The 16,693-nt window shown below is 47.3% G+C and overlaps 1 protein-coding gene across 1 annotated transcript in view; it reads left to right on the plus strand.

Moving 5' to 3' along the window:
• The first annotated feature begins 281 nt into the window (after window positions 1–281).
• LOC144120954 (uncharacterized) overlaps window positions 282–16,693 on the plus strand; it is a 37,975-nt gene continuing 21,563 nt past the window's right edge. The window contains exons 1-8 of the mRNA XM_077653785.1: window positions 282–518; window positions 5,132–5,420; window positions 8,166–8,322; window positions 10,806–10,980; window positions 11,845–11,954; window positions 12,793–13,352; window positions 13,479–13,579; window positions 14,502–14,775. Of these exons, the coding sequence (XP_077509911.1) occupies window positions 473–518; window positions 5,132–5,420; window positions 8,166–8,322; window positions 10,806–10,980; window positions 11,845–11,954; window positions 12,793–13,352; window positions 13,479–13,579; window positions 14,502–14,775 (1,712 nt within the window). The 5' untranslated portion in view covers window positions 282–472. The remainder of the gene's footprint in view (window positions 519–5,131; window positions 5,421–8,165; window positions 8,323–10,805; window positions 10,981–11,844; window positions 11,955–12,792; window positions 13,353–13,478; window positions 13,580–14,501; window positions 14,776–16,693) is intronic.

Genomic DNA, 16,693 nt, shown 5'->3' on the forward strand with positions numbered 1-16,693 from the left:
AAAAAAGGAAAGTTGGTATTATATGATTATGGCCGCGAAAAGCATGATACAGAACCTCCAATGAGGACGCGAACAGTTTGCAGCACCTTGACGAGCCGCTGCAACTGCTGCACCCCGCTGCAAAGTCGTCGTCCTGCGATAAAGGCATTTTATGCTAGTGATGGCGGAGATGCAAAAAGCCGCAAATAGAGGAAGCTCAAAGGGAAGCGGGAGAGAAGGTGCCAGATGGCGCCACAGTTGCTGCTCTGAACAGAATGTATAAAGCAACGGACCTGATTCACAGTACTCGGTGCCGCGCGCTGCAGGGGGCGGGTATGCAGTTTCGTTTTGTTAAGCGTTCGGATCGTCTGGTGTTGTCTGTGCTCTCGAATTCTCAGAACCTTGACCCGCTCTCTGACACTCTTTGTTCACGTCGAAAGTTCGCCAAGTTTCACTATATATGTGTTTCTAAAGCCATTTCAAGGGAGGATACATGGCTTCCAGAGAAGGATCTTTCACGGAGCAGTCACTGGCCTCTGGTACGTATTTCTAAATTATACTTCGTGTTTTACTGAATTGTTGTTGTGGGTGCGACTCCGCATAATGAAGTCTCGATGTACTGGCTTTCTCGTAGTTTTCCTACAAATCCAAGTGCAGTCGCCGCTTCCAAAATAGAGTTAGTGACTTCGATTCCGCCTAAGGCGACGGTATTTCGACTGAGGCGAAATCCAGCAAAGACACTATGAGGATATTTCGGTATTTTTTTGCTCGTTAGGGAAGGGGGGGGGGTGACAATTAACTCTTGGAGGAAGCGATTTGGAATGGGGTGAGGCAGATATAATACTTTTCTTGAGCGTTCTTTGTCAAAAAAAAAAAATATGGTTGCCAGTAGTAGTTTTCCCGCAGAAAATTTCTTGCTTGTCCTTCCTTCCCCTTAGGTGAGAAATACTACTTCATAGACCATACAGTACTGAATATAAAGTTGCATTAATTAATCTGTGCCCCGCCGCGGTGGCTCAGTGCTTAGGGCGCTCGACTACTGATCCGGAGTTCCCGGGTTCGAACCCGACCGCGGCGGCTGCGTTTTTATGGAGGAAAAACGCTAAGGCGCCCGTGTGCTGTGCGATGTCAGTGCACGTTAAAGATCCCCAGGTGGTCGAAATTATTCCGGAGCCCTCCACTACGGCACTTCTCTCTTCCTTTCTTCTTTCACTCCCTCCTTTACCCTTCCCTTACGGCGCGGTTCAGGTGTCCAACGATATATGAGACAGATACTGCGCCATTTCCTTTCCCCCCAAAACCAATTATTATTATTTAATTAATCTGTAAGCTTCTTAATAGCTGTTTATGTGGCCCAACGGTCGCGCTTGTTTGTGCATCCTATAGGTACTGCTTTCTTTCTGGTGTTTCTCTCTGGCGTGGAGAGAACGGAGAAATTCTTGGCCTTTGTACCGCTGCTCTTTCATATTCTGTATCGAACAGCTATGTCCTGATACCGAAGCCCGCACGAATTATTTGTTGCATGTTTGCGCCGTGAGGACGATAGTTACAAGTGCCCTTTCAGATCGCGCTTTGACCTGAAGCCCTTTATGCGTTCTCGCAGTCGACAACGACAATACGGTATTAAATTAAAGCTCTTATCTGATATTGGCGTTCGTCTCTCTCTTATCTTACCGCCCAGCACATGCACCTGGGTGCAGCTGTTCGCTGGAAACGCGTCGCTGCTTACTCGATAGGTTATTTTGGCCGTACTCAGTAAGCACACGCTACCTGCATTTGCTGCTATCTCGGCCACTGCTTAATGTATATTGAGGAAAGAGAACGCAGAAAACAAAGGGCTGCGGAAGAGTGGGCAGGGGCCTTTATCTGAGAGAGTAAAAAGTTGATAATAATAATTGGTTTTTGGGGAAAGAAAATGGCGCAGTATCTGTCTCATATATCTTTGGACACCGGAACCGCGCCGTAAGGAAAGGGATAAAGCGCGGTTCCGGTGTCCAAAGTAAAAAGTTGGAAAGGGCGATTTTTCTTCACGCCAAGTCAGCTTACTCATTCTGTACCCTTTCCTTACCAAAATATTGTTCAGAGCCATTCTTTCGACCCGCCGCGGTGGCTCAGTGGTTAGGGCGCTCGACTACTGATCCGGAGTTCCCGGGTTCGAACCCGACCGCGGCGGCTGCGTTTTTGTGGAGGAAAAACGCTAAGCCGCCCGTGTGCTGTGCGATGTCAGTGCGCGTTAAAGATCCCCAGGTGGTCGAAATTATGCCGGAGCCCTCCACTACGGCACCTATTTCTCTTTCTTCTTTCACTCCCTCCCTCATCCCTTCTCTTACGGCGCGGTTCAGGTGTCCAACGATATATGAGACAGATACTGCGCCATTTCCTTTCCCCAGAAAACCAATTATTATTATTATTATTATTATTATTATTATTATTATTATTATTATTATTATTATTATTATTATTATTATTATTCTTTCGTTCACTCCAAACTTGGAGAAACGAACTAAACTTCGGCTCTAACGTGGCCAGCCAGTTGAGTGAAGCTGCAATGTATAGGTGTATAGACAACAGACCGAAACGGGCAACGCCTACTGTGCATTGTGGATTCTTTTCAGTCATGAGGAGGAGCCAGGTAAGCGAACGTGGTGTAAATTTATCTATTTATCCTGCAAAGCAGACTACCGCGGTGGCTGAGTGGTTATGGTTCTCGGCTGCTGGCCCGAAAGACGCGGGTTCGATCCCGGCCGTGGCGGTCGAATTTCGATGGAGGCGAAATTCTAGAGGCCCGTGTGCTGTGCGATGTCAGTGCACGTTAAAGAACCCCAGGTGGTCGAAATTCCCGGAGCCGTTCACTACGGAGTCTCTCATAGCCTGAGCCGCTTTCGGACGTTAAACCCCCATAAACTAACTTTTCTGCAAAGTGACTTTACTCCAAGCAGGGGTGAGCGCAAAAGAACACAGTTATCAGTAAAAGCAAAAGACGTCATTTAGGAACTTCATACAAGAACAGCCACGTAATATGAACGTCGCGCGCCCGAGACCCTCAAATTAGCAGCAAACATTTTGCGTACTAGGGCTAACCGCTGCGCTCTTCAGTGATTTAGTTCACTCTCTGATGATTCTAGCCAAAATAGAATTTGAATGCATTACTGTTAGCTCGATATTCCTGAAACATTTTCCCGTTATTATATCGCGTACTTGCACGGCGAAACAGGTTATGGACACTGTCGTATCATCAGCTGCTTACAACGTGAACAATTTTTGGCGACAAACCGATGATGCGCCTCGCTAGGTCTAGGACACGCCGAATCGTCAAACCAAATAAAAAATAGAGGAAGCTTATCCCTCATACGTTTTGTTACGAGTCATATGAGACGAATTAACAGCCCGATGTGCCGGTTTTAACCTGTGAACAAACTGCAAATTAATGCTTGAGAACATAGACATTTATATTTGTAAGCGTTGTGCGCCTGTGTCGCGGAAGTCGTACAGGAAGGGCGGAGGCGGGGGAAGTAGCTTTCCTCGACATCACTCCTGATGAGGAGAGGGCGGCATATAATCAATCAATCGATTTGAATTGAACAAGGTGATACCAGAGTTCGATTAAGAAGCCATCGAAGCTGTTACGTTGATAAGAGCCCCTCTCCAGCCTCCTTTTGCCAGCAGCAAGAGGAGCAAACCTGGAGCAGCAAGAGCAAACAACACAGGCTTGCATAAACAATGACGTAAACTCTTCTGTATGAAAAAATAAAAAAAACACATGAAAGTATGTACTTATAGTTAACAAGATTAAAGATCTCCACAAAGTATATTTTGGAAAGGGCCTGCTCAGCCGGGAGAGAGCCGTGCTGTCGGGCAGCCGAGACTGCTTGCCACTGCCATCCAGTCACGTAATAATAATAATAATAATAATAATAATAATAATAATAATAATAATAATAATAATAATAATATTTGGCTTGGGGGGAAAGGAAATGGCGCAGTATCTGTCTCATATATCGTTGGACACCTGAACCGCACCGTATGGGAAGGGATAAAGGAAGGAGTGAAAGAAGAAAGGAAGAGAGAGGTGTCATATTGGAGGGCTCCGGAATAATTTCGACCACCTGGTGATCTTTAACGTGCACTGACATCGCACAGCGCACGGGCGCCTTAGCGTTTTTCCTCCATAAAAACGCAGCCGCCGCGGTCGGGTTCGAACCCGGGAACTCCGGATCAGTAGCCGAGCGCCCTAACCACTGAGCCACCGCGGCGGGTAAGCCTTCTGCGCTTTCTTCCTTCTTTGGCGCTGTACAACTTTCTTTTCCAAAAATGAACCAACTAGCCCAGCAGCTGGTTCTATTGGGTGCAGGTACTGCGTATGCTGTCGCTGAAATTCGCGTTGCAGGTGGGAGCCGTCCTCTGAGTTTTCCTTCTGTCTGTGTTTTCTCGTTTCTATCCTAACCTTCCTGCTCCCGTGTTAAGCAGTGAATAAGGCTGTCTCCAAGCGAAACGCATTAAAAAGGCACGATTTCTTAAGCAAGCCTGTTTTCACTAAGAAAACGTGTTCCTGTCACTTTGCAGTTCTAACTAGAGCAACCGGATCGTTACATTGCATTAGTCATGAGGTATTCGTTATGTCAACAGCTGTACTCTGGAAGTGAGATGGACTATACCAATCCGAAACATTCCCTTTTTCCTAGATCCCAGTACCTCATGCTGCGAAATGAACGATATATCTGAATGGGAAGAAAAACATACAAAAATGAGTTGGAACGACACCCTTGGGTAAAAAAAAACGAGAGAAATTTAAACCTTCATCCAGTGAAGGCTATCATTTTTCATCAAGATCACATGAAATCCTTCGATCCCAGGGTTTCTAGAATGGCCAGTTCAGTATTTTTCCTTTCCTTCCGTCTCATTGCTGAGTGACGCGAAGCGGCGATAGTCAGCTTTTAGCATTCCCGCGTGCAAAGTTTAAGTTCACTAAGTACGCCAGCCCCCGGAAAGCGTAGCATTCGAGGACGCACCGAAGATGGCTCGCAGTCGGGCTCGATTAGCGTTTGTCCTCACGGAAAGCCTGGACTTCGGAGCAGACATTTGCGACAGGTATACGGTCCGAAGGTCTGATACTGCTGTAAACAGCAGTCTTGCAACCATCGTGCCTTTGCAGGTGGCGGCGGGAGCAAGACGCGATTCACGAACGACACGGATGTGTTGGACGTGTTGGACTTCCCGTGCCTGGAGGAAGAAGCGACGGTGGAGTTCCTACGAAGCCATGGCCGCGTGCTCTTCTTCATACGAGGCCCGGCCGGTTCGAGCAAAGGATCAGTGTCCTCGAGGCTTCAGGAGCTGTACCCGGGCAGCCGCATGTGTTGGTCCAACGAGGTCTTCAACGGGCCAGATGCTCAGGAGAAATCAAAAGCCACTATCCTGTCAGCGCATTCGCAATGCAGGGAGAAGTACGAACTCCGTCTTTTTTTCCTGACGCAGACGTCATCACAGATGGCCTCGCCACACCTACCGTTTCATTGCCACCGAAGCTTTCGCTATCAGCTTTGATAGCATACTGGAGATTTCAGCCGCTGCGATGACATAAAGGGCAACTGCGATGGCATAAAGGGCAACTGCAGAGGTTTTAGAAATCGACGAGTTTAAAAGGGGTCTAATGTATGAAATTGTAGGTAAACTATGCGAAGTCCTTTTGGGCTAGCATTTGAAATGTTGACGTAATTGTCGATTAAAATCATGATTTAAATCGTAGTCACGCTGCCGCTGCTGCTGCTGCTGCTGATGATGATGATGGTACACATTGCGAACTCGCAGCTTTTTCTCACACTGTGTTTAACGTATAAAGTTATAAACTGATTTTTTTTAAATTTCAGACTATAATATAACATTCTTCACTTTGAAAATAGGGCATTTTTTTATGCCAACTAGCGGACGCTGCAAATAATATTTCACGAAACGATCAGCTTTGTAGCAAATCATCCGCCATTTTTTGATCCCAGATTTGCCCCCCTCCCCCCACAGTACAATGTCATTTTTTTGCGTAAATTTGTAAATTTCTTGCGTCGTGTGAATCTTGGCAACAGGAAATTACTCCGCGTTCCCTAAAGTGTCAACATTGGAAATCCTGCTGTTTAATCTTACAGTTTTCATCTATTTTTTGTAAAAAAAAATTGTTAAAAAAATTTTTACACATGTGTGCAGAATTAGCCATTGGTAGCTTTAGATTAAGGTTTATGGAGGTTTAACATCAAAAGCATATCAGGTTATGAGGCACGTCGCTGTGAATGACTCCGGAAGTTTCGACCACCTGGGGATCTTTAACGCGCGCACATCGTAGAGCACACGGACCTCGAGCACTTCGCCTCCATCAAAGTACGACCGGCGTGGCAGGGATCAAACCCGCGTCTTTCGGGTCAGCTAAATAAATAAATAAATAAATAAATAAATATTTTTCCTCCATGCCGTTTCAGTTTCGATTTCAGCAGTTAATGGAGGTTATGGCGCCCCAAGACTGATATCATGTAAGGCATTAATTAGAGGACAATTTAATAGCCATTTTTTCGCACGATGCATTTCCCACTTCGATAGCGGGCTATTATAGCGGTTTTAGAAAATTAAAACGTAAAGCACCGATTATATTGAAAATTTTCTGCGCCTCACGTAATCACATACCTACTCCTGAGGTGGTGACCAATGTTCATCAAAAGAAACCTGCACTTTTGGGGAGAAGAAATTCAGTTTCAAATTATTTACTGTGTGCAGGCTAATTTAACATGATGGTACGTGTTTGCAAATGTAGTGTGCGGCATTACAAAAGAAAGACAAACGATTTAGCGTCTGTACAACGCAAGAAGATTCACTTGAAAAACAAATCTGCCACCTCCTAATGTCATCATGTTTATGCGTGCCAATATGTAGCTGGCTTTTAAAGTGAAAATGGGTACTGTAGCATTCTTGTTTTGGGCGCTTTCTAGACAGCAGCAACTTGAAAGTGCTTAAAATCAGCGCCATGCAGCAGTCGACTAGAGCATGCGACCCCAGTCCCTTGTGTTTTGCATTTGCTTTCCATATCGTGAGAACTCAGGCAAGGTGCTGGGTCTCATATTTTAGGGGAAGGTGCAACGGAGGCACCTTTTCTTGGAGTTGTGGCCCAGTGTGGGTAATAAAAGATACAGACAAACTCTTTAACAACACCTGCTGACGGGCTAGATGGTGCATTGCAGATTGACGGAATAACAAGCGCACAGGTCAACACACACAAGAGCGCCAGTCCGCGTCTTCCTCTGCTCTTGTGTGTGTTAACCTGTGCGCTTATTATTCCGTCAAACAGACAAACTCGTTCAACCTGGTTGTCGTCTAGGGTTGAATGGTTATTTGACATGGTTAGGTCTCAGTGAAAAGATCTCAGCAAGATTTTGCTTATCTTGTGGTGACATGCCGGTACTACAGTGCATAAGGGGTCCCGGACAGGATAGATATCCCACTTTAAAGCAATAGCGTTAAAGGCCCTTTCACCAAAAACTTCCCGCGTCGGCGCAGTGAGCTAAAAACCACGGGCATGGCTCTGGCAGGTGGTCCCCAGAGAGCAACCTAGGAGGCAGGTGGGCCACTTAGGTCACGTGGCCTTGCGGCGTCATCACAACCGGCCCACAGGATCGGAAGAAAACTGCCCACCATGGCTCTTGGCAATTAAATTAATGACTGGTCGCTCGGAAAGAGCAATTTGGATCGCACAAGGCCCATAGATGGCAGCACCTGCCAGCGTAAGGCAGTGGCACATCGCTTAACCGCTGCACCACTGCGCCAGGAAGAGTATGAGGAGTCCCAAGGATTGATGAATCCAAAGTAGAGAATGACCTTCTGCATATATGGGAGATAACCAATACCGCTATCGCGTCATACTCTAAAGGCGGAGCGTAAGTGCCTCCTCCAATTTATTCTTTCGGCACCGGGAGCACTGGCCAGTTGCATAGTGCACCTGGGCATCTTGTGCCGAACACGCAACTGCGAGACTACTGCGTGAGACATTTCAGTTCCTAATCGTACGTGGACGGCACTTTTGCGCAGGCCCAGATTTCTTCTGCTTTCAGTGGCCTTGGCGCGTTGCACAAGTGCTTTTTCTTCAAAAATTCGGCTTTGCAGGCAGTTGTAGGCTGAACATTCAAGTTCTTTGCTTTTGCTGGTTTTCATTGCAGGGCTACTGAATATATGAAGCACAATGAGCCACTTATTATCATCAGGAACACTAACATCCGTGTGTGGGAGATTTCTTCGTATCTGCAGCTAGCTGCCACTTACGGCTACACCGTGGTCATCCTCGATTTGAATAAAAATCTCGCTTTTGATCCACAGGTAAGCACCTTTTCCGTGTTTTTCCTGTGTTGTGCGTCCAACCCTTATGAAGTGTTCTACAGACTTTTTGTACACTCTATTGCCTTCCTATAGAGATTTCTTTTCTCTTTTCATTGTCTATAGGCAGAACTCTACTAAATGTGTACGGTCATAAATCTATAGATTGTCTATAGACTTTCTATGGGATTTGTATTGCGTATAGACTGTTCTTTAAAATTTGTCTATAGAGAGTCTATAGACTTTGTAGACAAAAGGTTATAGACTGTCTAAAAATTTTTGTAAGGAAACTGAGCGCTAAATATCTCAATAGCGAACAAGAAATTTCTGTTGTGAGACGAAGCAGTTTTTTTTTTTCGACCTGTATGGACGCTTGTCTCAGCAAAAACTCAATGGTGACCAATGGCCACCGTCCTTCTATAGCCTACACTAAAGATTCGCTTGGTATGAAAGCAAGCGCAGGTGCTTGCACGTACAATTCGGAGTTTATCCTCAACGTTAATTGCGTTGCTAAGCAATAAATAATACTAATAATTGGTTTTCGGGGAAAGGAAATGGCGCAGTATCTGTCTCATATATCGTTGGACACCTGAACCGCGCCGTAAGGGAAGGGATAAAGGAGGGAGTGAAAGAAGAAAGGAAGAAGAGGTGCCGTAGTGGAGGGCTCCGGAATAATTTCGACCACCTGGGGATCTTTAACGTGCACTGACATCGCACAGCACACGGGCGCCTTAGCGTTTTTCCTCCATAAAAACGCAGCCGCCGCGGTCGGGTTCGAAACGTTCCTAAGCAAGAAATAAGCAAGAAATGCAGTTTTGCTCGATTGTTGTTGTGCGCGCCGTTTAGATACCTGCCACGTAATATTTTGTCACTTCAAGGCTCTGCAAATGCTATATGTCCCTGGAATATTGCCGGGATTATACTGTAATAATAATAATTGGTTTTTTTTGGAGAAAGGAAATGGCGCAGTATCTGTCTCATATATCGTTGGACACCTGAACCGCGACGTAAGGGAAGGGGTAAATGAGGGAGTGAAAGAAGAAAGAAAGATGAGGTGCCGTAGTGGAGGGCTCCGGAATAATTTCGACCACCTGGGGATCTTTAATGTGCCCTGACATCGCACAGCACACAGATTATACTGTAAAATCTCGATAATTAGGATTCTGACGGGCCGGAGATTTGTTGAAATTTCGCGAAATGCGAACCAAAGGGAGCCCGGTCGGAACGAGGATATAATGCAATGCACTGAGCGAGTAACCGCACTAAAGACGCGTCAACGTGCGCTAGACCTTCTCGTTCGTTTGTGGCCGTTCAGCACACAGGTCAAGTGCAGTGGCCTATGAGGCGCCCTAGCACCACTTCGGTGTCATTCGGCTGCCCCTGGACTTTCCCCTGGATTTGAGCTCGGCTTTTCAGGATGAAATGTGTTAGCAGTGGAAAAAAAAATGACGATCGATTTGCGTTGTTAGGCCAATTTCGGTACGAATGTAGTTGGTAAAACTGGCGCCGTGCACATTGAGCTCGGACAGTGGTGAGTATATAGTATATGGAAGATCGACGTGCGTATGATTGCCGGAAGTAGCGGTGCTCGGCTTGTTGCGTGCGACCTACGGCCGCTTGATGACGTCGCCGTATTTTTCTTGTCATCGCTGGGATTTTCCGAACCATCTGCGAGTGCGCACGCAACACGCGCCGCCGGCTTTTCTCGTAATGGGACTAGTAATGCACTGTGCATCCCCCAGCTCGGCCATGCCTTTTCGAAAGAAGTCGGGTCCAGCATTCCTCGACAGGACAGCGCTGTCGCCATGGTATTACTTCTCGCCGCGGTTGTTTTGCTGGTTGGGTTCCTGCCTTTCGAAGGTTGTGCTTGATAATGGCGGTAACTGTAGCGTGGTTTCTGGAGGTGCGCAGGCCTGAAGTTTATCGGCGGCTATCACGCCTTCGTTTTATGAAAGACGTCAGCATAGCATGGGCATCTTAACTTTTTCATTAACAAATATAGCTTTACCATTTGCTACTTCGCAGCATTTCTCCCGCAAAAACGCAGCCCAGTAAATGTCTAATTGACGGTCAGAACCTTTGCCATCGGTCGCACTGTTACACTCTCGAACGCGGCCCTCCAGATGCAGTAAGGACGAGTGCATGATGTAAACCATCGGTCACACTGTTACACTGTAGAACGCGGCCCTCCAGATGCAGTAAGGACTAGTGCATGAAGTAAACCATCGGTCACACTGTTACACTGTAGAACGCGGCCCTCCAGATGCAGTAAGGACGAGTGCATGCAGTAAACCATCGCTCAGACTGTTACACTCTAGAACGCGGCCCTCCAGATGCAGTAAGGACGAGTGCATGAAGTAAACCATCGGTCACACTGTTACACTGTAGAACGCGGCCCTCCAGACGCAGTAAGGACGAGTGCATATAGTAAACGCGCATTTCTTTCTGCATGTGAGGATCTCCTTGTTGCACGCCCGTATGTGCAGGTTCTTGCGGCTACTAACACCCACAGCCTGGATGAGGAGTACATGGAACGCAGGCTGAAGCAATGGGAGGACGTGCATCCCTTCGCAATGGGCTGGTCTCCGAGGCCTCGGGACGCCGCGTCGCTTCTCAACCGTTTCAAGGAGATCGCAGCACGCCTTACCGGAGGCAACAACCGTGAGCGGAAAGTTATGCCTGAGCCAGACCACTCCTGCAGTTGGCGCGGCCTGTAAGATGGTGCTTGGACATGCTCAACATGAATGGGGAGAGACTGCTGAAGTAATAAAGTCGAATAACGAAACGGCTTATAACGAAACAATGGATATAACGAAATATTGACCATTACCCTTGGAAGCTCGGTCAACGCGGGCTATAACGAAATTACGGCTATGACGAAGTAATCGCCGGGCCCATTCAACTTCCTTGTAACGACTTTCAACTGTAATAACTAGTGTTGTGTTATTGACTCATACTCACGTCAAGACCATGGGAATGCAAACACAAGGACGTCGGACAGAGAAACGTGAAGGAGGTCACTGCAGGAGATATATTAAAGAAAAGTGTGATCATGTTTTGTCCGTGTTCATCCTTGTTCATTCTGTCTGCACTGAGAGCATTCAAGCTACCAACAAATGCCCACATCAGTTTGTGGTACAAGGGGTAAACAAAAAATTTCGACATGCTCGCAGCCAATAAATTCATGCAGAGATTGAGATCTACAAGCTGCTTTATTGTGCGAGATAAAATGGCAAACACCTCTTTATTTTCGGCTCCCTGCTCATAGCGAACGATCAAGTTTCCCACAGAAACTTTGAAATGTGGTATGGTGAGAGCCCCACTCAATGTTAAGGTGGTAGATCGCGTGCGTCCGTGTTCTCCCGCAAGCTGATGGAGACAATGCAGCATATTCAGAATAAACATTTGTTAGGTTTGTAGTAGGGAGTAATTATTGATTTCTTTTTGAGGCTGTTCATCATTTTTTTTTGCAATACCAGAAAAGGCCTCTGAAGCAATTACTTTTCCCTCCATTTTTCTCGGCAGAAGTACAGCTGAAGCAGGTCCGGAACACTGGAGTCTACCCTTTTTGCCTGGCGCGTGTCTGCTGGTTCGGCTGGGACGAGCAGAACAAAAAATACTGCTGCAGCGAACCGGTATGTTTTAATCTCACTTTGAATAAGTCCTCTGTTATGAATATTTACCGATAGTGTGCCTTTTCGCGTTTTCGTTGGGAAGGCATTGTATGCTGCGTTGCAGTTTCATTGTTTCAGTAAAGAGGCGGGACTAACTACCAGAAGTATTGTACGCACTGACTGAACAGTCGCACTTGCAAGGCTACCCATAGGAAAAATAAATTAGCAAGAGGTTTTATTGTTCCATGTGATGTTACAGAGTCCATAAAAACTCCCAAAGTTCCAGTTTCCCTGCTCTGCGAACAAGCGAGTGCGTTTGCTGTGTCTACATCTACTGTATCCCATCAAAGCGCCCATGTCTCAAAGTTTCACATGCTGCATGCCAAACTGGATCACACAACATGCAATGGAAGCATTTTCGAGAGCGCCCTCTTCCTGGTTTACCTGGATGACATTCCCTCAGTATTTGTTTCCTGTTTTCTCAACCTTTCAGATGATGTGATCATCTCGATTTTCGATAAATTACCGAACTGTCAAGGTAGAAGAAATTCTAAAGTGTGCGAGGAACCATTCAATGAAAATCATTAAAACAACCTATTGGCAAGCTGTATTCAGGATGGTTGCTGCTTTGGTAGAAATACGAATAGGAACAGCCCACGAAATTGCACAGAATCAAACTTGCCACATGAGAAAGCATCCGCAGCTACGACTGCTCCTGGAAACACTCCAGTTGCTTATCTAATGGGTCGCGACTGAAGTGACCTTAAATATATGCTTAATAAACTTGTAGACTTAAGGAGCTCTTTTCTGGGTGACAACATGGGATGATGTACCATTATGTGTGAATTATTTCTTCCAGGTGATGAGAGCTTATGGCTCAAAAGACGAGATCAGTGTAGTTGGCTACGCCGTCCTTGGCGATCTGGTCTTGGCTATGGTGCACCTCACAGACGTCCAGGAAGCACTCATAGGCGACAGCAAGCTAGGAGGCGACCGTAACGCAGCAAGCAATGGCGCCAACGACGAGGACTGGAGGCCCCCGATGTTTCCGGAGTTCGATGAGATGCGGTGCACCCTGAACCTGGACACGATATCCACGCAAGCAGTGGGCCACGGGACTTTGGAAGAGACGTCCGCATCCCACGAGCTTCCGCCACCTTCGCGACTAAGCTTCATCGTCCTGGGCTCCACCAGCTCTGAGCCCGTCACGTACAGTGAGGCTGTCCGCCGCCTTGCTACTCTGCGCGATGCAGTTATTTCTTGGAGGTACACGCCTGCTTCAGAGGCGAAGGCTAACGTAGGCGGCGTCGTTGTGTACGGTGCGCGCTCGGAAAATGGCTGCCCTCTTCTTATCCTGGACGAGAAGACGGTGAAGCTGGACGTTCTCTTCACTGGCTACTACCAGGCTCACATCACACGGTGCGTATTCCATAGCGCTTCTGCTTGCGGGAGAAAGTATAATTTCAAACGTTTTTGTCTCCCCTCCACCCGCAACTCTTCTGTTCTTTCGTTTTGGACATAAATGAATGAACGCTTTTACCGCAGGGCTAATATGCGTTGCGTAACGTGGTCAACCGGAGTTGCCTGCGTGAGACGTCCATTACTGGACACACCTCAACACGTCGGCGCCGGATGTCACAGACCGAGTGAGTTTTGTGAAATTAGTATTCACATTGGTGAATTTTAAGTTAAGCGGTCCCACAGGTACGCACTTCTACTAGAATCAATTGGTCAGTCAGTCAGTCAGTCAGTCAGTCAGTCAGTCAGTCAGTCAGTCAGTCAGTCAGTCAGTCAGTCAGTCAGTCAGTCAGTCAGTGTGCGCGCGTGTGTGTGTGTGCGTGTGTGAGCGCGCGCGGGCACGCACGAAGAAAAATATGGCGACGTCTTCAAGCGGTCGTATTACGCACACGGCAAGCCGAGCACCGCCACTTCAGACAAACATGTATATGTCATCAGTCTATATAAACTCGCCACTGGCCGACCTCCATGCGGCGCCAGTTTTCCCGACATTCGTACCAAAATTGAGACGCGACCGTTTGTCATACTGCGTTCATACTATTTGTCGTCGTTTCATATAACTTACATGTGCTAGTCAGGTTTCAGGCTAGCTTGCGAGAGGTATTCGAACCGACATGCGCACGCTCAATTGTATGCTTTCCTATATTTTTCGCATCAAATTCAAGTTGCAGCCATTTGTTGTACAGCGTCAGCGGACGTTACAGATCCCCAGGTGGTCAAAATTATTCCGGAGCCCTCCACTATGGCACCTCTTTCTTCTTTTCTTCTCTTAGTCTCTCCTTTAGCCCTTCCCTTACGGCGTGGTTCAGGTGTCCGCCGATATGTGAGACAGATACTGCGCCATTTCCTTTCCCCAAAAACCAAAAAACTGTCTTTTACGTTTGGTTTACTCGTGTACTTTCATGGTACAGTGTTTTTCTTCTTTTTAAAGCGGGACAGTCCTTTCGAAATTTTGGTACTTTCATAATGATGCTAGGAATTATGAGCATGTCGTCTTGGGTGCATAATGTAATAGTCGGGCACGCTAACCACGCCGAGATCCGTGTGCAGCGATCGTGCCCGGTGACGTCTGGTGTCCGGCGAGCAACACGCAGCTGCTTGAGGGCGTGGATGTGCCGTGCGTCCGGCAAGAGAAGACAAGACGCTTTCTGCTTACCCACGGTCGCCTGCTGTTCCTGGTGCGTGGCCGTCCCAGCTGCCGCAAGGACGCTGTGGTCGCCGAGCTGGAGGCGCTGTACCCAGCCAGCCGCGCCTACATGTCCGCCAAGCCTACAAAGTGGGACTGTGCCACCGTGAAACAATTGCACGACCGCTGCTTCAGCACGTGAGTGCGGGCGGGCGGTGTCGTTTATGTCCAGGCAGAATTAACCCTACCGTCGGCAACTGCTTCGATTGAGTCACTCTACTTAATAAAAGTGTCTTTACCCCTTTCCCTTAAGGACAGTGGCAAAAAGTTCAAGAGTATTAACGCGATAGCGTTAAAGGCCTTCTTGTTCAGAAAATCCGGTACCGGCGTTGTCGTCGTCGGCGTTCTGAGCTAAAAATCACGGGCACGGCTCTGGCAGATGGTCCCCAGAGAGCAACGTACGAGGCAGGTGGACCACGTAGGTCACATGACCTTGCGGCGTAATCACAACCTGCCCAGCGGATAGTGAGGAAACTGCCCCCCCTGGCAGGAGGCAGTTAAATTTAATAATTGATCGCTTGTAAGAGCAACCTGGGCCGCAAAAGGCCCACTGCTGGTAGCATCTGCCATCGCAGGGCAATGCTGCGTCGCTTAACCTCTGCACCACTGCTCCAGGAGCAGCGTGAGGACTCCCAGGGATCTATGAATGCAATGTAGAGAATTACCTTCTGCGTATATGGGAATTAACTCATTGCGCTATCGCTTCATACGCTGAAAGCGGAGATCAAGCATCCCCTCCAATTTTTGTCGCCACGGCGATCGCCACACCCTCAGCGTGCACGAGGCGAAAGAGGTTGTAGAACGGAACGTTCCTTTTCCTGGAGTTGCATAGAATTAAACGCTAAGGCGCCCGTGTGCTGTGCGATGTCAGTGCACGTTAAAGATCCCCAGGTGGTCGAAATTATTCCGGAGCCCTCCACTACGGCACCTCCTTCTTCCTTTCTTCTCTCACTCCCTCCCTTGTCCCTTCCCTTACGGCGCGGTTCAGGTGTCCAACGATATATGAGACAGATACTGCGCCATTTCCTTTCCCCCAAAACCAATAAATAAATAGAATTGTCTCATACTGGTCACAAAAACGTAGACGCAATACAAGGAAATGATGGACATCACCGATCACAGCACAACTGGCACGCGGAAGTGTGGTGGTCTGGTGAATTTTGTACAGCCATACCGGGCTGCAGGCAGAGCTGGTGCGACAAGCCTCGTGTAACGCAATGAAGGAGCAGAAGCGGGTAACTTTGAGGGCACGATCTGGAGATCTGTTACCAGCTACTCCCATGGAAGACGGGAAAAGCTGGAAGCGAACTGAAAAATCCTTTGAGCTAGTTTATTTGGTCACTTCAGAGATAAACTTTCCAGCGGAAGAATTCATCCGCGGTAGACCAGCACTGCAGGCTCTCTCTCAGTGCGGACTCGAAGTCAGACAAAATAACGACAATGTGCGTCGAAGAGAGAAAGACAGTGCAGCGACTCTGCGATGGCTGAAGATTAAGCCCTAGTTGAAGACAACATCTTTCGAAGCCGGCCAGTCCAATATAAAAGTGGCGACAAGGGAACCCCTCCACTATTTTTTTAAAGTAGGGCTTCTGAGGTAAATATAATTTATCTTTGGAATAGAAATACTAGTGTTGGCGGACGTCAAAAAACGGGCATATTATGTTAACCCTAAGGTGCCCGTGTGCTGTGCGATGTCAGTGCACGTTAAAGATCCCCAGGTGGTCGAAATTATTCCGGAGCCCTCCACTACGGCACCTCTTTCTTCCTTTCTTCTTTCACTCCCTCCTATATCCCTTCCCTTACGGCGCGGTTCAGGTGTCCACCGATATATGAGACAGATACTGCGCCATTTCCTTTCCCCCCAAAAAACAATTGTTATTATTATTAAACTATAGGCATATCTACCTTACAAGTGTCATATGCAAATCGCTGGAGCACATCGTTTACACTAATTTATTTAAGCATCTTCAGGATAACTTTTTTGTCCAATGCAACATGGCTTCAGTAAGGGATTTTCTTGCGATACGCAACTGATAGAGTTTGCTCACGATGTCGC

The sequence above is a fragment of the Amblyomma americanum genome, chromosome 2 (genome assembly GCF_052857255.1).
Source record: "Amblyomma americanum isolate KBUSLIRL-KWMA chromosome 2, ASM5285725v1, whole genome shotgun sequence".
Taxonomy (NCBI): Eukaryota; Metazoa; Arthropoda; class Arachnida; order Ixodida; family Ixodidae; genus Amblyomma; species Amblyomma americanum.